The sequence below is a fragment of the Rousettus aegyptiacus genome, unplaced genomic scaffold (genome assembly GCF_014176215.1).
Source record: "Rousettus aegyptiacus isolate mRouAeg1 unplaced genomic scaffold, mRouAeg1.p scaffold_m13_p_10, whole genome shotgun sequence".
NCBI classification, from domain to species: Eukaryota; Metazoa; Chordata; class Mammalia; order Chiroptera; family Pteropodidae; genus Rousettus; species Rousettus aegyptiacus.
The window spans coordinates 58854945-58882078 of NW_023416285.1; the positions used below are offsets into that span (position 1 = coordinate 58854945).

Sequence of the window (27134 nt, forward strand, 5' to 3'; positions counted from 1 at the left end):
TTCTCCTCATGTACCACTCCAGTCTCTGCCCATGGGCATCCTCAGTCCTGTAAGAAAAACCACTGTCTAACTTCCAATACCAGAGATTCAAACCTGAGGATTCTACAAAATTGAGTTTTGATATTGATAAATCAGGAAATCTTTACTTATGCCATCCTCAGAGCAATCAGATCCAGCAACCCTGGGCATTCCTTCCCACCAAGCAGCAGTTTGCTGAAGCAGGAGCCACTGTCTCTTTGAAAGGGCATAACCTCTCTAGGCCCACCTGGCTCAACTCCTTTTGTCACCTTTCTATCCTGCTGGTATAAGACCCTGCAACACTTGTCTTTTTCCATCTCTAGACCCCAACTGCAATGCCTTTGTACTTTCAACCGCTGCAAGCCTTACTGTACAATAAGGTGGTTCTAGATAAATAAATAAGTAACTCAAAAAGGAAAAAAAACAGAAATCTTACTCTCTTTTCAATTATATAAAATGTGGATGAATTTGAATCTTTCACTTGCCTTTATTAATATACTAAAAAAGTGAATAAACCTCTTTTGTTGTAACAAAAATTATTCTCAGTGTCTTAAAAGAAGGAAAAAAATAGTAAAAAAGTCATAGGCTTTGTACTTAAAGAGAGCAGGAATGTTTGTGCTAATGTGTAGTAAGTAATTTCAGGTAAATTGTTTAAACTCTATGTAATTCATCTCATCAGTAAACAGAAAAAAACGAAAGACAATCAAAATATTTTGGGACCTACTCACCGAATAACCCAGAAGTCTTTATAATCATTGTAATAATAGAGAAACTGAGGGATTTAGAATGTCTACTCAATATCACTATAACTAATTTTTCTCAAGTTTAGTAACAGAATTAATGTTCATAATATGCTTAATTCTTTTCCATTGAGATTTAATTTATACTCAAGATAATTACCCCAAATATTTTTATACCACATCTTCTAATTTTCAAAAACATTTTAATCTTTCCTTTCTAGTAATATCTTAGAAATATTTTCCACAAGATATCAAATTATATAGACTGACCGCAGAATGTAAAATTATCTAAAAAGCTAGAAGTAGGAAAACATCTAAGGTGTTCATTGCTGTAAATTAAAACAAAATAAGATTCTTATGTTTTATAAATGAAATGTGAAACAAGACAAATTCCAAGTAAATTTATCAGACTAACTCTATCTGTATCTAAATACCTTTTAGGCTTATTTTGCTTAGTTAGTTTGGCAATGTATTTACTAATGGGTAAATTAACTGGAGTTAACAACTAATACTGACAAATTTAAAATAACTCAGAAAATGTAAAGCATACTGGAAAACAGTAGTCACAAGCTTCTCAAATTCTGTCTTTACAAGATTGACTCCTTTTTTATCAAAGATTAAAATCGATGGTCCTTTAAAATGAAAAAAAAAAAAAAAAACAACAACAACTTTTTTCCAGTCTATATACTTATAAATTAAAGTCTTCCAACATTTTTGTGTTTAAAATAATATCATGGCAGGGCTCCCCCAGCCCAATACTACTAATCTATGCAATACAGTTCATTTAAAAATAAGCTAATCTAAATTTCTATTATTTTAGTCATTTTATTTTTAATTTTAAGCAGTTTTTTATCATTTTATCATTAATTACATGAGTGTCTGAACAGAAGACGACCCAATCATTTTCAGATTACAATTGGTCTAATTACAATGGCCTCTGTAGGGGCAGGGGCTGCTGTATAACACAGTCTTCCCTTCAAAAATAATTCACTCATAGAAAAAGACTGGATGGGTTTAAAACAAATAGAATGAGTATGATGCAATGTGAAAATAATGAAAACAAGATATAAATGACTGTTTAGCCAATTAGTAAAAGTAAAAAAATAAATTTGCAAAAGCATCAATTCTCCTTTGTTTCAATAACTCTTTAACTCTTAAAATATTAAGATTCCCAAAGACTATCAGTTTATGTGAGTTATGTCTACTGATATTTATCATATTAGAAATGAAAATAGAAATATTTTAAAGTACATTGTTGCTACTGCCCTGATCCCTGCTAAAACACCAGCAGTTTTACACGCCATTGCTTTTGCATCACCAGTGCCTTTATTTAATACACTGAAAAAGGCAAAAACGTGTCAGTATTGTTATGAAAACAGTTCTGACCTGGAATTCCTGGGAAGACCTCAGGGATTCCAAATTTTCATGAGCCCTGCTTCAAGAATGGCTGCACAAACGATTAATATTTCCCATGGCCCATAAGAGACAGCTAACAGAACTCCCTCTAGGCTTTTACTCTAAACTATCCTGAGATATTTGAATCAATTACTCAATTTTTAAATTTAGAACGACACCTATATAACATATAATTCCATTCAAAATTAAATTAAAAGCAAGGAGTTCTAGGAAGCATTTTAGGAGAATATTATCAAAATAGTTTCTCGGAATTTCAATGGGCCAAAATATTAGAAGAGAAGATATAAATGCCTTCCAGATAAGAACTTTCCCGTTTTTCCATACTCTTTGTATTTGGGTTTTTGGAATGGTAATTATCTTTCTTTCTTTCTTCATGTCCTTTTAATTTTTTTTTTTTTAATAAACAGGCACACAACAGTCGTCCTTAAAGCACTGAGTTATAGATTATAGTTTCTATGGCTATTTGTTCTTTTTACTACAAAGAACATGGATTCAATGAAAAAATACCTGATATAAGGAACTATTTCTGATCTGTTATAATTCAAAACAGAAATAAAAGACATAATGTAATGAATCTGTGAAGGGAAGAAATAATACTTACATTGAAAAAATTCATGTATATACCAAGGTCATGGCATAGTATTTACTCAGCCACATACATCTAAAAAATTGCCACTGGCATTTATTCTTCTCCTACTGAAAGAGTTTTTAACTTCGGCAGGAATGAATACAACAGAAACCAAGATCCACTGTAAACTGTAAAATCCCCTGCAGTGGTACTGATATAAACTGAAATATAACTTTTTTAGATATGTGAGAAACAATTCTCGTTCACTCTTTTTTTTTTTTTTTTTGGCATGTTCCTGATGTGACTATGACAAGCAAAAATGTAATATTGTTAAAATACTGCTAAAAGAACTTAGATCACTCAAATAGAAAAAAAATCTCCAACTTTATATATTTAACATCGCTGATTGACAAAAAACTCTAAAGATGGTATTTTTTTTAAATGTCTAAATTAGAATTAGAGCAATTCTTTGTGGGTGGGGTATATTGCTGGTAGAAGGCACAAGGTGGGGGGTTTGAGGTACTGTTAATGTTCTGTGTCTCCATTTGGCTGTTAGTTGGATGAGCTTGGTGAAAATTTATTGAGTTGTACATTTATGTGCAATTTTCTGTTGCATGTCATATGTATTTATATATGCATATTCACAAATGCCTTTTCAATTTGAAAAATATATGAAATTCCATGTAAAGTAAGACTGTTATATCACATATTTAAAATGAGTCGTAAAAAGCGGGCATGAGGTTACCAGGTTACATGATATTTAAATTTCCCACTCTTAGATGAAGTTTATGTCCAATCTATAAGAAAGGCTCCAAATGAGTTTTTATTGGCAAGGGAATAGCATCAAGCTCTTTAATCATGAAATGATAGGTTTCGTAAGAGACTGTAACAGATCTTAGGAGAGGATTTGGGGCATAGGGGGATGGGGGCTGGCTTCATGCAGTGACACATTTGGAAGAGGTTTTAAATTAAACATTGTACAGCAGAACACCAATGAGCTTATGAAGCCAGAACAGAAAAAGGTGGATGAACCATTATTGAAGGGAAGTCATTCTCTCGTATTCTTTTTGGTGTTCATCCATTAATAAGCTAATATCACTTTGGTCTCTTTTGGTTTCTCTAATGCTGTCATCCTTCAAGGACCAGTTTAACACTTCCTCTCCAATGAACATTTCCTAATATTATATAACTGAAAGAGCTTTCTCCTTTTTATAAGTCCTCAATATATGTAAATGAGATAAAAAAAATATTGCGCAAATGATAAAGTGATTTGTTTTTTATCTGCAAAAAAAACCCCTAGTTTTGCAGACAAGAAGGATGCTTGACTTGTTTTATCCTCTGAACTCCAGAGTAATTATCAGCGTGAACTGCACATCATGGACATCCAAGAGCTGATGGTCTTAAAAATGAAAATATTTCCATTAATACCTGAAGATAACATGAACCCTCAGCTGAATTTGAAATGTAAAATTTCGGCAGTGGTCATTTTTCACATTTAGATTCCAAAGCTATATGTACTATTTCTAAGATCTCTGAAGTTTGTAAACATAAAATAAAAAAGAAATAAAAATCACTCAGATAATAGAGTTAAGAAAGCTTTTCAGTGGCATGCCAAAATTGGAGAATACATATTTTTAAATTCATTTACACATCATTATATGTCAAAAGTTAGTTTTAGGTAAAATGAACAGAAAGTCTGCCCTCTAGAAGCTTACAATTTAGACAAAGCAACTATCTAAAATGTGATAATATAGATTTATAAATGTTTAGATGCAATAAAGATGGATGCAGATGATAATGAGTGAGATTAGAAGTTCTGAGAATGATAAATAAATGTTTTCTGATATTTCACAAGTCTTCTAGCAGGATAATGAAAAGAAGATAAAGCACAGAACATTTGGAGTGGGGCCAGAATGGCATGAGAACACACTTGGATTTGAGAAGATGAATACAATATGAAAGGCTGTGAGGAAATTAACTTCTTTAGAGCAGATGTCAGATTGCATAGTTTTACTGGGGGAAAATGTGGAAATCAAATGCCATATCCTTTTCGATTCAAGTCCCCAATTTTTCACACTTAACTAACAAGTTACAGCTTTATTTATGCATTTGTTCAATGTGTATGCAAACATCTGCATAAATACCATTTCATGTCTACCTTTGCCTGTGACATACGTCTAATTTATGAGCTTAAAGTAAGTTATGAAGCTGTTGTAAACCAGGTTATGCAAGGATAGACAAATAAATCTTTTAGTAATAGTCCTCCCATCTAGAGGTATGCTTAAAAATGTTTAGACCCTGAAATAGTGTATTTCTAGAAGTTATAATGAAAGAAAATACAATCATTTAAGATATATTTTAGAAAAGGTGTTTTCTGTTATGATTTTATCTAAAACACATTATATAAACTGTTCATATCATTGTCAACAGGATATGATCATATCATACAAGTAATTATTAGCATTATTTAATATTCTGCATTGGTATGACAGTGAAAGTTCATTATAAAGCCTCTTAAGTGGACATGGTCATTCTATCTCTTGGGAGTTTACAAGATGGAACCCAGTTTCTTCTCCTCAAAAGTTGAAAGCATTCATTTTGGACAAGTGTAAATATAGTTCAAATATAAGCAAGGAATTTGCCTCTGTGGAGAATTAACCACAGTTATTTCAGTTAAGTGACAATTCTTACTTGAGAAACCACCAGGAGGGCTTCCACAAATGATTTATTCAGGGTGCTTAAAGCAATTTTACTCTGAAGATTTGTCACTTTATAGTTGCATCCTATATAATTCAGTTGCTCCAGAGGATTTTTTTTCCACATAATTATAAGATTAAAGGCTTATTTTGGGAGCCATTAATAATATCAACAAAAGGATTAAAACAATTCCAATGAAAATCATAGAGAGATCTAAGAGTTACTGAAGTTAATGCTCCTGCTACATTTTAAATGAGAATCTAATCACAGAAAAAGCAGAATCTCCTACCCAACCCAATACCTCATATGGATTCTAAAGAATCCAATGTTTGGTGATCTGGGAGAAACAAATAAAATGCCTGATCCTTACTACTCATGGAAAACCACTCCTAAAAGACCATTACAACACCTATATGCAATGAAATGATGATTGGACTTCTTTTAGGCATAACATTAGAAATTTTAACCATAGTTGGAGGTATGTCAAATATATAACAAGAGAGATAGACACAAGAACCAAATTCAACTAAACATATATCAAATGGTACCCCTAATTTTAAAATCTTAATTCTCATAAACACTCAACTTAGCATGAACCAGTGTTTTAGAAATAGAAAAACAAAAGCCCTCGGGTTTTCCCAGAGAGACCATTATCCTTCATGTATATCTCAGGTACTTTGATCATCAGAAACCTGGCATGTTATAATTTCTTTTAATAATTGATACAACAGCAACTTATAAAAGTAAGGTATTGACTCTATCAACTTTTTAAGCACACACAAACATACATATCAGAATTTTAAGTGTATCAAGAAGACACAAATTTAAAAATAAAGCAAGCCTTTTTAAGCACAAGAAAGATAGTCCTTGAAACATACTATATATGCTGTGATTTCCCCCATATTTTAAGAGATCCTTACACAACATAAGGTATGTCTAAATAGAAATCTAATGAAAAAAAATTCACTAATTTATTATTTAAAACTTACTTTGTGAGCAAGTTATCTGAAAGCATGAAGGCTTATATTAAATAAATGAGTTACATGATTTATAAGAAATCACAGTAACAGTGAACAAATACCTAAAACATATCTAATATTTAGCAAACTTATAAAAAATTTTTAGCATACTTTAAAACTTCTATATCATAGAATCCTATCGACCAGACTCTTTAGAGCCGAGGATCTTTCTTTTCTTATCTAGTGATAAAGTACTTTAATTTATATTTTAATATAGTAACATTTTTAGAACACTTAATGTATTAAAGTAACAGATATACTAGTTATCTTAAAAAATCTCTTAAAATTGTTTCCAAGAGCAAATAATCTTTAATCAATAGTCTTTTACTATACTGTATTTTGATTAATGGTTATAAAAATTGCCTGTTATTTTAATTTTTATTCTTTTCCCCACACTGATAGAAAGTAATTATTAGTAGTAAAATGACTTTTCTGTAATTTCTGGAAAAAAACTACAAAATTCTACTTTTGGAAAATGTGAAAAATAAATTGAGTTTCTCATGTAATGAACCCAGTTCTAGAAAACATAAAGTAGACCATGGAATGTAATTACTAACCTAATCAATTTTAATAATTTCCCAATGTCATTCATAATTTCTAACGCTAATGTTTTAGTGAATAGTTTGATACTGAAAAAGTAGTTCAAATTTTCCTAACATAACACAATACCATTTATGTTCTTGCCTATGCTGAATGTCACACAGATGCATATGGAGAGTTTATATTAAATGCACAAAGAAAACAAATATTAGAAGTATCATACCTTTGAGACATAATCTTATAGGCATCTGGCAGATAGCATCGTATATTCTCCATCTGAGCAGGGTCAGAGTCACAGATTTTGTCATCAGTCCTCCCATAGTTGGCACTTTCAATCATGATGACATCTGTTCCTGGACAGCGGAGCTCTATGGGGTAGCTTTCACAGGAGAGCTCTCTGCGGACCACAGCCATTGGTATTGGGGCGCGGCTGAAAGCTACCGGAAGGAGGAGGAAGAAAAAGAAGTCCTCTTTATAACATACAAAGGAAAATACATGTTCTTGCCTTTCCAGTGTTTGGGTAAGCTAATACCAAATAATAAAGCAATTACAATTCATAATTTTAACTAAAATAGAATATTACGCCAATGAATAGCTTTATTTCTTAAAAACCTTATCTAACAGTTTCTTATAAATGGAAAAGGAAACATTCCGGATTTTTAAAAATTTTGGCCGGTATATGAGGTAGACTATACAGAGATATCTTTCAATTTGCTTAGCAAAATACTCAAATAAACCTCAGGGGTAGTGAGTGAGTGACTGTGTGTGTGTGTTTTGCTTTGGATATGAAAACGGTTACCAAAAAATTTGAACTAATTGTTCTTGCGTTTATATTTAGTCTATTTAAATTTTATTTATTTAAATAGTCTTATTCAAATAGTCTATTTAGTCAATTTCAATTTTAAAACACAATTTTATAGTTTTAAGTGATAGTTAACATAATATATTTTGGAGTTAAATACAGAAATGATTAATTTTCTTTATTTAAAAAAACGAGATATGTATGGAGAAAAATTAAATTTCCTTTCTGGTCTCTGCCCACACCTTTTCCCCAATGTCAAGAGGTAACCAGTTAACGATGTGGTAACCTTCATATCAGAACTTTCTGCAGAAAAACAAACAGATATAATGTTTCCTCCCGCCCCTCTTTTAATTTCATTCAAGTAAATTTTACTGAGTTCATAGCATACTACATATTGTTTCATACCTTGATTTCTTTTATTAATTTAACAATAACTCTTTTAATTTATATGTTGTATTCTTCATGCTTAATAGATGCATTATTTATAAAATATTATTTAATTGGTCTTATGTTTATGGACATTTAGGAATATCTCAGTGTTTTTGTGTCATAATACTGCAAAGAGGCATGGACATATTGTGTACCTTGGCTATAATATTTAGGAAAAAATATAATTAAATATATTTTATGATATATTTATATAAATTAAAGTATTGTATCAAAGGGAATATATATTTCAAGGTTGGCAAATATCAAGTAGATGTCCAAAATGTTTAATAAAATGTACATACATGTCCATCACCAATACTATTCTCATCAAAACTACATACTACCGATTCCTTTAAATTTTCTTATTGTGATAATGACATAAACCTTATCTAAATTTTACTATTTTATTTGTACAGTGAAACTAAAGTTCTCAAGTGTACACAGTTAATTCCATCCTAATTGTCCTTCAACATCTTGTTTGTTCTCTCTCTTTAGACTCTCCCTCTCTCTTTCTCTCATCTAGTATATTCATGGCTCAAAGAGAGTTACTATAATTAGAAGTGGTTAACATTTTTAAAGTCTGATATTCAGTCAACATTTTGACAGTATTCCCACAATAGAAAGGCACTGAATTTCTGAAATGTGTATTTCTATTATTTCTAAAATAAAATAGCCTTATTTACCTATCATTCACAAATTAGATAGCTGTTTAAACATAAAGTCATTTTTAATTGAGAGTCTATTTTTATGGATAAAGACATTTTCATTAATGTATTTAGTATTCTCATTAATGGAATCATTGAATAGTAAAAATGTTCCAATTTGGGAATCCAGTTTCAGGATTTCAGTCAGTTTAAATGGAATTATAGAGGTTTGTTTATTATTAATAAAAGGTCATTTAAATTAGAATTTTCCAGCATGTTTATAGTAAATATTTGAGCATTTGCTAAGAGGTAATTTACTTTCTATTTTTGGTATAATAATTAAAAACTCATGTTGAAACTGCTTCCACATTGAATTTTCTGGTTATGTTTTGTCAACCAATTAAGTTAAATTAAGTTAAAAACAAGTTAATTTCACAAAGAAACAAAATAAGCAAATTATATACAAAGCCTTTGTTTGAGTATAACTGGACAATTTTGTTGATTAAACTCATCAGTCAATTTTGTCAAAATGTGTACATAAACAAAGATTTAATGTGAGTCATAATTGTCAAAAAATGATTTAAAATGAGACACTAGACAGTTACAAAGTCAAGTAGAATGTGGAGACCTAAATTTTTCATATGTCTCCTTTGGCCCTATAAGACTTATTCGAAAACTATGGATATGGCAATTATTACTAGAGTTCATTTGTGAATGCTTTTGACCATTTAATATATAGTTGTGTTTTTATTAGTAACCCATTGATAAAATGTACTGCCAAATGATAAGTGCTTTGTTTAAAGGAATGGCTTACTAGAAACTATTCTATAACATTATCTAGTTACTTATTAAAATTGCTTTTAATTATACTGCTAGATACTTTAATGAGCAAGCAAAGTCCAATGAAAACAATATGCAAAAATTTATTTATTTTTTTATTTACCATTCAGTTATCAGGCTAAAAATGGAGAAACTTTAGTTTCTAGAAAAAAAGACTAAGAAAATATCAATAATTCAAATGCAGGATAGTCAATAAATAGTCTATTGTATGTTGTTGTATCAGGGTAATGTTGCATGAGGCATTGTAGAATGGCCTTAAAAAATAACTGTACAAAGAAGACATATTCTTGAACTTCGTCTCACTTTTATTCCATGAGTTAATTTGTTATAACAAGGAACAGAATGTCACCTACTAGGTGTGCAACAGATATTAGCTGAATAAATTGAAAGAGCTTTATATGTGAAATTTGGTAACCTTCTGATAGAATGCTGCACTTTGAAACTACCCACTGACCCATTGCATTTGTATATATCAACAATGAAATTTCAGGAAATGAAAAGAAAAATTCATTTTGCAATCACAACAAAAAGAATAAAATACCTAGGAATAAATGTAAAGCATATGACAGACCTATACACTGAAAACTACAAGACATTATTAAAAGAAATTTAAGAAAACACAAAGATAATCTGCATTCATGAATTGGAAAAATCAACATAGTTAAAATGATCATGTTAGGTAATTAGGAAGATGTGATCAATGGAGGAACCAAGGAAAAGGGTCCTTTCAAAGACCTCTTTAGAACACTCATGTTATAGCTATAAATCACCCCTGCATCCTGAGGAACAAAGGAATAAAGGAACCATAAGCCAGTGGCCCGTTTAATCCAGCCACCATCACATGCACAATCAGTCCTACAATAAATAACCTCCCCATGACCTGGCCTAATTTATACCATCATTATAATATCACGTCTATGCCTGGAGGTTTATGAATCTAATAATAGACTGAATTCTGGGAAATCGCATGTGCAATAGGCAAAGGGATTATATAACAACCAAATGTCAATCAAAATGACCTCACATGCCAAATCATCTAACGCCATTCCTGTAACTGCTCATCACGATTACAATATAAGGTTTACTTCCTGAATTGTAAGCTGTTACAGTTTCTTTGCTGTAACCTGCCCCACTTTTGGAGAGTACTTTAATCATATCTTTTGTTTCCAAGCTGCTACAGCCCTCTTTTGCATAGCCCGTTTCTCTCTTAAAGCACTTTAATAATAAATCTTACTTTCTCTAAATCTCGCTGATCTCTAATTCTTTACTGGATAGTCAGGGAAGAACTAACATACCCCTCAATACTACGGGGCAATGACAGATTTTAGATCGTCCCAGTGGTAACAGCCATATTACCCAAAGCAATATACAGATTTAATGAAATCTCCATCAAAATCCCAATGGTATTTTTTAAAGAAATAGAACAAAAAAATCATAGGATATGTATAGAATCACAAAAGACCCTGAATAGCCAAAGCAATCCTGAGACACAGACTCATATATGTAAGGGCAAATAATTTTCAACAAAGGAGCTAGCAATATAAAATGAAGAAAGCCTCCTTAATAAGTGGTGCTGGGAAAAAGAATTAACCTAGACTGCTATCTGTCACCAAACACCAAAAATAACAGAAAATGGATCAAATACTTAAATATAACACCTGTAGCAATAAATTACATAGAAGGAAAAATAGGTACTAAACTCATGAACCTTGGATTTAGAGATTATTTCATGAATTGGACCTCAGAGGCAAGGGAAGTAAAAGGAGAAATAAATGAATGAGACTATATCAAACTAAAAAGCTACTGAACAGAAAAAGAAACCATCAACAAAACAAAGAGGCAACCTACTCAATAAGAGAAGATATTTGCAAACGATGCCTTTGATAAGGGGCTAATAGCCAAAATATATAAATATCTTATACAGCTCAACAATAAAAACAAACCATTCAATTTAAAAAATGGGCAGAAGATCTGAACAGACATTTCTCCCAAGATATACAAATCACCAACATACATTTGAAAAGATGCTCAACTTCACTAGCTATTAGAGAAATACTAATCAAAAACACAATTAGAGGTTACCTGACAGCTGTAGGAATGACAATAAGACAGGTAATAACAAGTATTGGAGAGGTTGTGAAACCCTCTTACGCTGGAATGACAATACTAAGAGCAGAAGGACTGACTGAATGGGGGAAAAAAATGAAAGAATTAATAGCCCCTGTTATCATGTTTGAAGATCACAGAGACATGCTAGTTACAAAAGCATTCCTCTTTGCAGGTGGCATATCTGTCAATAGATGGCAATCTCTCTCTTTGTTCTCATAGAGCTCAGAGCCACAGTATAGAAGTGCAGCCCTGACTCCTACAGCTTCTCCCAACTCCATCCTCCCTGCAAGATGGGGTGCATAAACTAGAGAAGGTGCCCCATAGGCGCAGGTAGCAGGTACCAAGAACTAGGGATCTCTCACTTGGAAAAGAATGTCTTACCTGAGCCCCATTGTCCTCCCCAACTCTCCTCATTCACAGGCATGTTTAATACAGAAATCGACAATGAAGACACATTTTTCCCAGGAGGAGAACTCCTTTGTACTGTTGAAAGCCCTTCCCCAAGCCCTGTTTTCTCTAGGACAGCAGTGTCAGGAGCATCCTCCAAGCTCCTGACAAGTCTCTTAGAGGGGGAAGTGGTCTTACCCATATGCTGAGTGACTGATTCTGAGTGAGAGAGAAGAAAATCTTGAAGGAATGCACATGGCAGGAAACTGTTCATAGGACTCAGCAACTGCTGCCTGGCAGGGAGAGGCAGGTGAGGAAGAGAGAGATGAAGCAGAGCAGCAGGTGGCAGGAGCAGGTCTCGCCATCTGATCTGAGTGAAGACTCTGGGATGTTTGTGATGGGGCAGGGGACATGATGAATGTAGTGCTTTGGAATATTGTGTCTTGTCCCTTCTAACTCAGAAATTCTGACTCAAAGTGCAGGGCATCCTGCATGGAGAGAGGCTGGAGGCAGGGAAACCTGCTAGGCATAAGGCGGAGATCTTTTGAGAATGTAAATCAGCACAGTTACTATGAAAAACAGTTTGGAGATTCTTCAAAAAATTAAGAACACCCAGCAATCCCTCTTCTGGGTATTTACCCCCCAAAATTTGAAAACATTTATTCATAAAGATATATGCACCCTGATGTTCATTGCAGCATTATTCACAGTGGCCAAGATATAGAAACAACTGAAGTGTCCTTTGATAGATGGTTGGCTAAAGAGATGTGATACATACATATAGATATAATGGAATATTACTCAGCCATAAGAAAAGTTGAAATACTGCCATTTGCATCAACATGGATGGATCTTGATATTATCCTGCTAAGTGAAATAAGTCCATATAATTTCACTTATATGTGGTATATTAAACTGAAAGAAACAAACAAGAGAAACAAATAAAAACTCGTAGATATAGACAACACTTTAGTGGTTATCAGAGGGAAGGAGGGGCAGGAGATAAGGATAAAGGGGTCAAATATATGGTGACAGAATGAAATTTAACATTGGATGGTGAATGTCTGATACAACATACATGTGATGTATTATTGAATTATACACTCGAAACCTATATAATTTTATTAATCAGTCACCCCAATAAATTTAATAATAAAAAAGTAGGACTATAGTTTTCCAGTTAAATAAAATTTAATTCTAAAAAAAATAAAAAAGGATATCAGTAAGAATAACCAAAAGACTAAACACAGACTAAGAGGCAAGAGGCCAGTTAGCTGGTTGAGGACTTAGCCCAGTATAATTAATTATGTTTTAAACATGTTGCATTAAGTGTCAGAATAACACTCAAAATGTTCAATAATCAGTTAGATTCATGAATCTAAAATTCAGGAATAAAATTTAAACTAAAACCATGGTAATAATGTGACATATCTCAGCGAGTACCTACTGAGTAGAAGAGGATAAATGCAGAAGTTGGATTATCAGTGGCCATGGAAGAAATGTTGAAGGCACACAGTAATTAGCCACGGAGAGGGTGCTGTGTGTCCATTAAAGGAAGATTTTGACTAAACAGACTAAGCATCCTGCCACTGCTTTTAGGGGAGGGTACTTAAATAGTTACAGGACAGATGAATCAATCAGATATATGTATCTTCTTTTTTTTTTTTTTTGTGGTTAGATATCTGGAACTAGTTTAACTAGTTGGTTCTGGCTCAAGGTCTCCCTCAGGCTTTCAGTAGCCCAAAAGCTTTCTGGAGGCCAGAGGATCAGCTTCCAAGGTGCCTCACTTATCTGCCTTGAAAGTTTGGGCTGGTTGTCAGGAGAGGATTTGGTCTCTTGCCTGCTTCTCACAATGGGGATATTTATTTATTTCTGGGCCAAACTTTCAATGATCCATTCAAATCTGATTTATCCATAGATTGTTCTATATACTTAAGGACCTACTCAAAAATTAAGGGCTCTAGCAGAATTCACATTTAGCAGAGAATGAAACGGTCAGCCTGCCTTATATGTTTGTTTGTTGTAAACACAAAAACATAGCTCAACAGCCTACATTTATATTTATTTTCCATTTCTTTACCTTTACACTTTGTTTATCCCAAATTATGTATATTTAAATAAAATTAAATCTACTAGAGAAAAAAAAACATGGATAAAGAAATGCAAATTAGAAGGCTACTTTGATCAGTAAAGACAAAACGATTGCTTTAGAGTAATGACAGAAAACATATTTGATCTCTGTTTAGGAATAAAACATTACAGGATTTGATTATTGGTTGAATGTGAAGGGTAACAAAGAGGGTGACAAGGATGACTACCAGGTTTCTGGCATAAGCAAATAGTTACACTCTAATGCCATGAACAAAATGACTCAGAAGAGAGATCTTTCTAAATTTGAGAATTGTAAGGTAGTACTTAAAACCAGAGCTGGAAATAAGGTAACCTAGAAAGGGAATATAGATTTTATTACGGAGATCCATTAGGCAGTTTTTAAATACCTTCACGATTCTTGCATAGTCCTCCATTTTTATTCCCTTTCTCCTTGAATGTAGCCTTTACTTTGTGACTCATATCTAATAAACATAATGTGATAAAAATGAGAATGTGAGATTTCCAAGGGCAGTTCATTAACGAGACATTGCAGCCTCAGCCTCTTTCTTGGATCACACACTTGGTGCACAGTTGGTCACCATATCTTCAGAACACTCAAGTAGCTTCACAGTGAGGTTCAGGCCACAAACCGAGCCCTCGTGCAAGCCAGCCAGAACTTGCAAGGCAGGTGAGTGAGGCATCTTGGAAGCTGATCCTCCAGGCCCCAGAAAGTCTTTGGGCTACTGCAAGCCTGAGGGAGACCTTGAGGCAGAACCAGCTAGTTAAACTAGTCCCAGATTCCTAATCTAAAAAACCATGGAAGATAATAAATATTTATTGTTTTAAGCTATTAAATTTGGAGCTATACATTATAATATAGCCCTGAACCAAACCTGAAGGAATATTTAAAGAGTGGACTTTGTAACTATTGGGCAGATATTGAAAAATTACCAAATCAATTAAAAAAAAGTATTGTTAATTACCCACACAGATAGTATAATGTGACTATTCTTTTGCTTACACATCATTTAGGCCACTAGTTTAAGTATAAATATAAAGATATAAATATATATAAAATTTCAAAATTTAAATATATGAAATATATTTTAATTTGTTATTTAATTATATATAATTGTGTGTGTGTGTGTGTGTATATATAAAATCAGTTTTTGGCACTGAATGCTGATTACTACTAGGTATTTAAAACATTTTTTCCTGTATCCCAGTGACATAAGAAGAAAAAAGAACGGCACTTTTAAATACTTTAGACTGAAAAATAAATAGATCTGATTCCTCATAAGAAAGAAGCAAATTAAACTATTTGTAAGTCAAGGCTAATGATTTTAAAGGAGTTTCTCAATTATAGAGAGGAAGACTTACATATCTGGAAGAGGGCTAGTTTTTACTTACTGCCAATGCCTTTTTAAAACACTTCATTTTTTGCTGCCAAAAAGAAAATATCCCCAATTTTAAGTTTGAGCTGAGGCTATAACATGACTTTCTTAATATGTGTATTTTCTCTTTGCCATTTCACATGTCGACTACAATATGCTCTGAAAATCTAGTCCAAATTATTAGGCAGCAAAAGTAACATTGGAAACCTAATGAAATATCAACCTATCATCTACTTTCTTTAAAAGCACATCTGCTACCAGTAAGCTTCTAGTACACTGAATTTCAACAAGTCTACTTCAACGAAGAATACATATAATTTAAATGATATTTTAGCATTTAATTAAGTGTAACACAGTGATAATTAAAACTGACAAAGGCAATTATGTTCTGAGTCAAAAAAAAAAAGCACGAAAATTAGAATTTCTGGAAATACAGGAAAAATTTTCTAATGAGAGGAATATCATAAAAAGAGTTATTGCTCAGCTACCCTTTTGACTTACAGATCTTCAGCATGAGAGGAACATTAATCATACTTTTTGAGGATACATATACAAAGTAGTGGCCTTCAAGTAAAATTGTCTGCAGGGAGATTGCCTAAAAACTGTAGGAAGTGTTTCAATAAATGAGTTCATATCTATTTATTATAACGTTTTGCCATTTAATAAAATAATATTCCACACTGTCTTCCAATTACATTCATGAGGGATAAGTTTATAAAACTGTGTCAAATTTCACATATTGCAATTATCCCAATCTTTTTCTAAATGGTAAAGATAAGCATTTGATTTAGGAATAATTACAGATCACCCCAACATTTGGGTGGGCATTATTCAATCTGTTGAGGGCCTAAATAGAACGAAAGTTGAATATGTAAATTTGCTGTCTGCGTGGCATCCATCTTCTCCTGCTCTTTAACCATAGCTGCTCTCTTGGTCCTCAGGCCTTTGAATTCAGACTAGGACTCATACCGTTGGCTTCTATAGTTCTCAGACCAAGTTTGGTCTGGAACTACATCATTAGCTTCTGTGTGCCTCCAACTTGCAGACAGCAAATTTTGGGGCTTCTCAGCCTTCATAATTGTGTAAACCAACTCCTTATAATAATAATAAATCTCTTCATATATGTGGATAATTGTGACATTATTTTCAAAATTTTATCCTTCCCGAATATAACTGGAAAACAATTTGGAGAACTCAGACTAACAATGGAGGTGTGGCAAACTCCCCAAAGCCAAAAGATGGCATCCATGATTGTTGAAACCATAAGGTTACAGGGTAATGACAAGATCAGATGGTCAAAAGTTCAGAGAACAGGAGGGCAGATGGGCAGATAACCCAGGGCAAAAGTACCAAGAATCTTCCTAAGTGTCTCCAGAGGGCTCTAGAAGTTTATAGTTGGAGAAAGAATGCATATACCTACGCAGGATTGTAAAACATTATAAAGCACAATGAATTACATGGGACAGATTAAAGAGTAATGAAGTGATACATGTGTTTGAGTGCTCGAAGAAGATTTCTTGAAGAAAGCAAACTTAACCTGGCCTTTAAAGATGAAACAATTTGTGAATATAGGAGAGGAGATAGTAAAACATTTCAGGCAGAAATTCTGAGCAAAGAAAGATATACTCAGAGAATCCTGAGTAAGGATCTCGAAGAGATACCTGTATTCCCATTTTATTGCGGCATTATTCTCAATACCCAAGAAATAGAAAAAAACTAAGCATCCATCAATAAATAAATGGATAGCAAAGATGTAGCACATATACATGATGGAATATTATTCAGTCATGTGGAAAAAGAAAGTTCTGCCATTTGTGATAACATGGATGGACCTTGGGGCATTAGGCTAAGTGAAATGATAGACAGAAAAAGACAAATACTGTATGATATCTTTTATATATGGAATTTAAAAAGACAAATTCTTAGAAAGAGAGTAGAATAATGGCTGACAGAGAAAGGGAATTTAGGGAAATGGGAGGATGCTGATCAAAAGGTACAAACGTCTAGTTAAAAGATAAATAAATTCTGGAGATCTAATGTATAGCATGGTGATCATAGTCAACAATACTATATTATACACTTGAAAGTTGCTAAGAGAGTAGATTTTAAATGTTTTTGCCACAAAAATAAATAAATAAATAAATGGCAATTGTGTGAGGTGATGGAGGTATTTACTAACCCTTCTGCAGTATGTATATTAAATCAACACATTGTATACTTAAACTTATACAAAATGTCAATTATATTTCAATAAAGCTAGAAAAAAAATTAATCACAAGAGAATAAGAGCAGATGATAGACAGAACTAAACAGTAGCCAGACTGAAAAGAGTCATAAAATCAGATTCAGAATATAGTCCCGATTACATAGGTAAGTGGAAGAAGATGTTACAACATAATAACATTAATCAAATTAATCTTTAAAAGCACTAACCAATAGATCATTTAAACAGATTAGAGTGAAAGATAACAGTCTGGAAATTAATGAGAAAGATATTGTGAAAAGCTATTTAGAGTGATATAACAATAATAATTGTTAACATTTATTGAGAGTTTTCTTTGTACTGGTGCTTGAAAAATATCTTTTATTTCAAACTCCAAACAATAAGAGCTTGGCAATATGTTCAGTCCAATTTAGTATATCAGGAAACTGTAGCTTAGCCAAAAATGGTAAGAATGGGAGGCATGGACTAGAAAGTTATACAGGTGAGAGAGAAGATGTTAAGATTCTTCTGTGTGTCACACAGACAGAGAAAACTAAGGGAGGGGACTTCTCTCAGGAAATACATAAATGAGGATAATACAGCACTACTAATCAATGATATAAAGTTCATGGATTACATCACTTTCATGAAATAAAGTCTAATTCTTAAATATGAAATATTAAGTTAAATATTCTATTTATTATCTCTGGCACGGGCATTTTTTTTTTTTTTTACTAGCAAAAAACATAATAGCATACTACTGCTATTTTGAGAATTTTAAGAATTCTTTTTTAACCCTTTGATATTATACCAGAAAAATTAATATGAAGATTGTCTTTTTGTGAAAGTTTAGTGCATTAAGATGGAAATTACTTTTTAAAAAAAAAATGTAGCATTAATTCTTAAATGTAGTCATTATACTTTTACTGCGGTATGTAATTATATAATTTTTTTTACTGCAAATCAACAAACCTAAAGTTTGTTACTTTTAAAGTGAAACCAAGAAAAATCTATAGTCATGTAAATTTTAACAGAAGAAACATACAGGAAATTCAATAAAGGATAAACAATTTTGAATAAACAGTGATGTCATAGCTTAAAGCTAAACAAAATTTAATTTGAGAGGAAAGGAGTTGCTAAACAGTGAATAAACATACTACTGCACCGCATGCGTCATTCAGAAATACACAAGCAGCATGGTTCTACATTATTTCCCTTCCCCCACTCCCCACCCCCCCAACACACTTCACAGGAAAGGATAAAGAGCTTTCAGTGGCCTATATTTTATCATTAAAGGAAGTGATGGTAAAACATTTCTTTCATCTACAGAAGAAAGAGACCTAGTAATAACCTCTTTGGTTATGCCCTCCACTTTGAAAAACATATACAACAATGTTTATAAAACCCTTACCCACAAGCTGTTACCCACACTAACAGTTCAACATTGATTAGACTGGTATAATAAATGTTGAACTGTTAGTGTCTATGCAATCCACCTGAGATTAGGATAATAAGAATAACCATAACAGGCTGACAAAATCTGTATCTCCGCATCATCATGTCTTTTGACCAAAGTTTCCTGTTACCTTTTTTGGGAAGCTAAAAGTTAATATTCATTCCAGTAGAACATACTTGTTAGGAAGAAGTCTGTATATTGAATATGCTACTTGCAAAATGAAATGCTTATTCTCTATTTTATTCCAAATGAAAATTTTCATTAGTGATATTTTCGAACAAATAAATTTTCATTAACAAGTTGATTAACACTAACAGCTAAATGCAAATTCTGGCTTTAACTGAAAACAATGAATCTCTATTTAGCGATACTGGTAAATGAGGAATCTATTAACCAACCAAATCTCTCAGCCTATGTAAGTCCAGATATTTGCTAAATACTCAAAATGTGGACTAGGAAGAGTAGCCAGTTTTGTCACTTTTTTTTTTCAAAGCAGGAAAAAAAGTGACAAAAACTTAGTCAAAAAGAAACTATATATCCTAGAAAAGAAAACAAACAAAAAATTATAACCACAAAAATAAAATTAAATAAATAAAATAAAACAGCACACATTAGACACCTCTAGACTCTAGTGAAGATCTTTTGGGTGAAAGTAAGATCTGTTGTATTAGTTCAGAAATGAAATCTCATCTCTCCCCAGCTTTGAGGTGAAGTCCTAAGGATTCTAAATAAATATATTTTTATCTTCTAACAACAATAAAAACCACAAAAATATTCTAAAAAGCAAAAAAAGCAGCTCACAGACTTAAGTTTCTAAAGCCATAAAAATTGACTTTGAAAGCCACATTTTAAAAAATCACAGGAAACAGGTGATAAGGATTATTTATATATGTAGGAAAACAGTCATAAAATGAGATAGAGCACGTACAGCACTCAATTATATCTGTTCAACTCAACCACAAAATATGCTACTGAGGTTAGTAAAAGACTTTCTTCCACCAAAAAATATTTAATAAAAAGTATTTAAATAGTACGTGTTCAGGGCTATACAGCAAGTTTCTTGAAATATATTAAAATCAAAGTTCCAAACATCCACCTCAATGTTTCCTCAAATTATTAAAAATAATAAATTGTGAAATAAAAACTAATTTTCAAAGTTCTGGTTGAGAAATACATATTCTGACATGTCTGAATGATCAATATCAATATCAATTATACTGGTATAATTGATAAATTAGTCGATCACTAATTTATTCATTCAACGAATATAAATTAAACACTAGGGAAATTCCAGACAATTAATTCCATGTTGTGTGTATTTGGTGGTAAATAAAACATAGATTTGTGATCTCATAGAATTTACAACATAAATAGGGACAGAGTATAAACATTAAAAACAATTAAACATACAAAAAAATAAATAAACCCCAAAATAAGAATTATGATGGCAAAACAACAAAACAAAATATGATACTGTGAGAGAAAATAGCACAATTTCACCAATATTCAGTTTGAACAACATATCTGTCTATGGATTACCTCAGAAAGTTCAGAGGATTCAAAATAATTTTAACAAGAGTATTTTTAAAATTACTAAAACACAAGTTAAGAACCTCATAATGCTCTATGTTACTCAAAATAAATTATCATATTATATCGTGCTTAAACTCTTAGTAGAGGAAGATGAAAGTATATTACAGACAGACATTTACTTGAATCAATAAGTTGTTGAAGGGGAGAGAAGAAAAGCATGATTACATTCACAAATGGCTTTCAGAGATGCATAACAAAATAGGATAAATGAAGGGACAAACTTCATTATTTTTCCCATTTCGATCATTCCACATCACTTTGCAAGAATATTTAAACAAACGCAATAAAAAGAAAATGCTGACATTCGTAAAAAGATTTTCAGATCTTTGATTTAATTGGCATAGAATAAATTTTCTTGAGAAAGCAGGTTTAAAAAGATATATGTAATCTGTAATAAATAATAAGAAAATCTTCTAATATTAATGATTAATAACACACTTAGGTATTCTAATATGAATTTGTCAACCTATTTCTAAAAAGTTTACATGAACGAAGATATCTTGCAAATTTTAATAGGTCTCCAAATTATCATTTCAGAATTATAAAGTAAAATGAAAGTTGTTTTTAATGAGAGAATCCTTTTAATGCCTAGGAATTTGCCTAGCTCCAAGAAACAAGCCTATCATTAGAAATACATAAATCCAAAATTATTTCCTAAGTTGACACATCTTCTTGTCAACCATATTAGATTCATTAAATTGAACTTTAATTATATCTTGATGATAATCTATTTTAATATTTATTTATCACTAGACATCCTCTAGTATCTCCAAGACCCTTGTTTTATCTTGACTACTTTTGCTGTATTTCCCTATTCTCTAAACAGGATTCTCTTCCTAATATTTGAGGAAGTTTTTTTGTTTGTTTGTTTTCATTTATTTTTTTTAATTACCTGTTCACAGAATTTATACATTGAGTACAGAGGCATTTTGCAAATTTTATTTAAACACTAAAGCTTCAACCTTATTAAATTTCTAAAGTGATACATTGATACTTATAAATGGTTACTATACCTATATACCTTACTGCAATAATTCCTTTTATTTATGCTTTCTCTTTTAATATACACAAGGTGTCATAAATCATACACACACACATACACACAGTTGCTTTATAAAAATGTGTATTTTTAAGTTATTATTCTAACACTCTGATGGTTTAGATCTGATAGATCCACACACTTTCTCTTGGTTTGATACGGAGCATGCTTTCAAGATGACTGGCTATGAGTAAATGTCCTAGTCAAAAAGAGTTAATTTGAATAAAGAGGCCAGTTGGTTTGAGATTGAAAGTATTTCTTTTTAAAGAGTTTAGAAAATAATCATATACATTTTTTAAGTGTTCTTCATTTTTCTTGTTTATACACTTTTTGGCCAACATTTTGTAACTTTACCTTTACATAAACTTTCAAGAGAGATCAGTGGTTATTTAAAAAGTCAATTATCATTCTATAATAAAATATGAGTAATATCTAGTTTTTCACAGTTAATATGCTCTCTCTGGTTATGTTTTACATGTCCAAGCCCTTAAAACAGTGTATATAATTTATTAGGCTTCTTATAGATATATGTTGAATGCAAGTTAGAAGTATTTTTATTTTTTTATATTTATTAATTTTAATTGAATAGGTTCTTTGCTCAAAGTCTCAACAAAGAAGAGATTTTAGTCCATAAATTGATGAGAAAATATGAATTACTCAGTTTCTATTTTACAGAACCATAATTTAATATGACATGAATATCAATTTAGAAAAACATAATATTATGAATATAAAGGATTTTTCTCAGATGACCCATAAATCTTATTTCAGAAATGGCCTGAAATTGGCACATAAAAAATCTGAACTCTTGGCAAAAGATGATAATTTACATAAAAATGCTTGGGGATTCAAAGTGCCAGGAGCACTTCTTTATATCAGAACACAGAATGGGCCTTAAAAAGATATGGAACTTTCACATCTATAATAATTATAAATTTCTGCAGTACTAATTTAACATGACAAAAATTGATACAGTGTTATTTATGGGGTCAACTGAATTGTGACATAAGATAGGTTTTTATCAATCATAAGTTCTGATATATTTATAAATATATTTATATATTTATATTTATTTTCAGATACAGTATTTTTACAAATACCACCTGTCAGTCACATGGTTGAATTTTTTTAAAAATTGGGAAATGTATTTTTCAATATGTATGTTTAAGAGAATAGGATCATTTAAAGTCTCATACATAATTCATAGTCTTTATATATGCATTTAAAACTGTGTTTCTTTTCTCACATTACAACATCTGGGTAAACTAAGAATTTCCACTTTTAAGAACAGACCGAGCTATAAATTGGTTCACAGAACAAGATACAAGACTCTGAGAAGCTGAATGAACTGTGGTTTTCACTGAAGCAAAAAATGACACAAGTAAGAATAACTGCAAAGATAGAATTTACTAAGAATTAAAGTTTCTTCTGTACTTGTAGTTCCCTTATCAGTTTCTATAGAGGAAATGTAAACCCATTGGAATAATATTTATACTTTTAAAAAAGTAATGAATTGCTTGATTATAGTGTTTTGTATGGCTTATCGGTTTGTTTACCATAACACTAAATCCATTAATGCAAGTTTTGCCAAGAAAAAGGATTTAATACAAGCCAACAGAATTTTCAAAAACTCTCTTACAAATATTACTAAAATCTTCAAAAATAAACAGCCCATTTAGGAAAAATTATCTGATGTGAACTTCTTATTATCTGTAAGTTAATACAATTTATTTATCTATCTACTCAGCCATTCATTCAACAAACAGCTGTTGAGTTGTAGTATATGCCAAGAAATAAGCTTTATTCTCTGGTAGACGAATATGAATGCACTGAATATAAATGTTATGGTTCCCATCCAAAAGCTATATGTTCATGAGCAACTTTCTTAAACTTGTTAAGTAGTAGCTTTCTTCTATATTAAATGAGGATAAATAATTTGAACCTCCTTCAAAGAAATTAAATCACTTGTTAAGCATATAGTAGATGCTCAAAGTTACATATCTACTATGTTTTGATATTGCTAGGGTTGTAGTGAATATAAGAAATATGTGCAAAATCATTCCTAATGGAGGGGATGGTATGAATGAAGGCATGGAGAGCCATCTGGGGTCCTACATACACACAGGATTCCAGTAAAATAACTATCTACCTCCATGCTGTCTCAAAACTCCACATACCTGTGATCTGAGCCCTCTAATTGCCTTAATGTCTGTAAATATAGTATCTTATGTTTGCAGTCTCTATTTCACTATAAATCTCCTTTAGATTTTATGCTTTCTTTTTTCCAGACCATATCTTGTGTCCTCTGTGTCTTCATTGCTTAAAAATGTCCTTTGAGAGAACTTTGACTTCAGGACCAGATTAATCAAACTTCTCCCATATAGTCAAATCCTGAGTAAAAGTACTAAAGCCGCAGTCATTTTCATGCTCACTCATTTCTCTATTTGGTTTAAATTGGAATAAACACAGAGGTAAAAACAAAACAAAACAAAAACAACAACAACAAGGTTTAGTTGGAAAACGGCAAGTTGTATAGTTCTGCTATTGCTAATGCTATAAGAATTAATATATGTGACCAGTGAAAATATATGTTCTGTTATGTTAAAGAGAGCACTGAGTTTAGTTTTTACTTCATTTAACAAATAATTATGGAGTTTGTACACACAGTCCATAGAACTGGTGCTAGCAGTACACTAATAAAAAGAAAAAAAAAGAAAAAGAAAAATAATCTACCCTCATGAAGCTTAATTTCTGAGAGAGAAAGAAAGTGGAATATATATTCATGATGTATTCATTAGTTGTGTTTTGATGAAAAATAGAATAGACTATAGTGTAAGTTTCTGACATTAAGTTTTTTGATTGCAATGTAAGTACCTGACATTAAACTTTTGATTGCTAAGGCATCCATTTCAAAAAACATCCATCTGGAATAAACATATTGCCAGCTGTATGATATGGCTACTAACAAAACAACCAAATAAGAAAATAGGCCACACCTCCCACTGAGGTCCCTCTTTCAGAAAGCCCTGGGTAACCTAGATAACTGACTGCTTGAATGTCCCTGCTTTTCTCTTCCTGAGCCCTAATTCCCACTCTGATCCTTTAAATTAACCAATAAAGATTGAACACACAAAACCCTATCCTCAGACCCTAATAAAAGCAGAGACTTGTTCCATATTCTCTCTACCCACAGCCTCTCTGTGTGCCCTTTGGGTATGCGGTGTGCCCTCTAAGACCTTTGAGTTAAAATATTTTCCTCAAAGTTCCCCAATGGTTGTTCTGGAAATGCGTCCTGAGGTCATAAAAAGAACCACAACATTGGCAGAGATGTCGGTGGGGGCTAACTACAAGCAATGCAGGCCTCAGAGAGTACAAGTGTTTCTAGCTGAGGGCAAGATACTGTGGGAACATAGACTATAAGGAAGTGTTTCAGAGGTAAGGCATTGATATCTTGAGTGGAATCTTGATTTGGTTATAACCACATATTAGGAAGAATAATCTGCCTGAGATGAACAGATGAACAAGATAGATTTGACAGAATTTAGGGCTAGAGAGCAGGGAATGATAGAAAAAAATAACAAGATGATAATTGTAATCACCCAGATAAGAGGAAATGGCAATGTTAGTAAAGAACATAAATAGTGCTACTCTAAGATACTCATGGAAATCAGTCCAAATTTTTCTTAATGCTCAGGATGCAGGGAAGAGGATAGGATGATGTTAAAATTGATAGACAGGGCTATATTAGCAGCAGAAAAAAGAAACCTCAGGGATATTTAAGTTTCTGGGGAGGGAGACAAAGTCAAGTTCACTTTTAGGTGAGCCTTTATATACAAAAATGCTCAATAATGATTTAGTCCTTAAATCTTAAGCACATATGTAAATCAGTCTTGGGAGAATGTGAATCGTGGTCATCCGAAATTAAATAATATATGAAGTCTATGAGTTAAAAATGATTGCCAACAAAATTTGTATACAAATGTTCATATTCATAACACCAAATGTCCGTCAGCTGATGAGTAAAAAACCAAAATGTGCTATAAAATGGAATAACTTTTGAGTAGAAAAATAAATGAAGTGGGTGACAAAAATGTTTTACAACTTGATATATGTGGTTGCTTCACATTTCTGTGAATGTATTAAATTCTATATAAGCATATAATTTTAAATAGTCAATTTTATACTTTGTGACTTTCACCCCAAAAGAAAAATTAAAATAAAATAAATTGAAGTACTGATACATGCTATAATTTATGCAAACCTTGAAAACATTATGCAAAGTAAAGAAGCCAATTACAAAATATAATATATTATTCTTATTTATATAAAATATACAGATAGGCACATTTATAGAAAACAATAGTGCGTTAATGGTTGCTCAGGTGTTGGGAGAGTTTGAAAGAACGTGGTGAGTGACTACCATCAGGCAGTGTTTCTTTTGGGAATGATGAAAATATTCCATATTCTAGATTGTGGTGATGGTTGCACAATTCTGTAAATATACTGAAATCACTGAATTGTATATGTTAGGAGGATAAATTTTATAGATTGTGAACTGTACATAAATAAAGCTATTTTTTTTAATTGCCAAAGAAGACAATCTAAACAGAGAGGTGTTTCTGAAACTCTTTTCGACCATGACACTACAGTAATAAGAACGTTTTTATCTTTAACCCAATACAAAACTCATACACACAGACATACACAATGGAAACAAGTCTCTTCGACCAACACCAATGCTCGCTCTATAAGGTTCATTCTATTCTATTCGGGTTCATTAAAATAATTCTAGTCTCAATTCATTAAGCCACTTTTATAACTCTATCATCAGTCATTATCCAAAAATTGATGACTATTCTAGAGAAGACAAAATAGCCAAGGATTATACCAAAGATTAGATTGATTTTAGGGAAAAGGGAAAAAAATGGAAGAAGGAAACATGAAGGAAAATAAAAAGGGGGAAGTTAAAGCAGCAAGAAGAGATCTATAATTACGCTTTACAGAATCAAATAAAGGGAAACATGAAAGAACTAGCAACTAATATGATAGTGCAGAATTTTCAGTGATGTTGAAGACTGAAGACCATTAACTTAAGTGCTATACAGACTAAATGTTTATGTCCCCCTAAACACTGAATTTATACATTGAA

General features: G+C 31.9%; 1 protein-coding gene across 27 annotated transcripts in view; it reads right to left on the reverse strand.

The window, feature by feature from the left end:
* Positions 1-27134, reverse strand: part of ADGRL3 (adhesion G protein-coupled receptor L3) — a 713052-nt gene that overhangs the window by 375820 nt on the left and 310098 nt on the right. For all 27 annotated transcript variants that reach the window (XM_036226761.1, XM_036226753.1, XM_036226746.1 and 24 more), the window contains one exon: positions 7222-7435. In XM_036226761.1, the coding sequence (XP_036082654.1) occupies positions 7222-7435 (214 nt within the window). The remainder of the gene's footprint in view (positions 1-7221; positions 7436-27134) is intronic.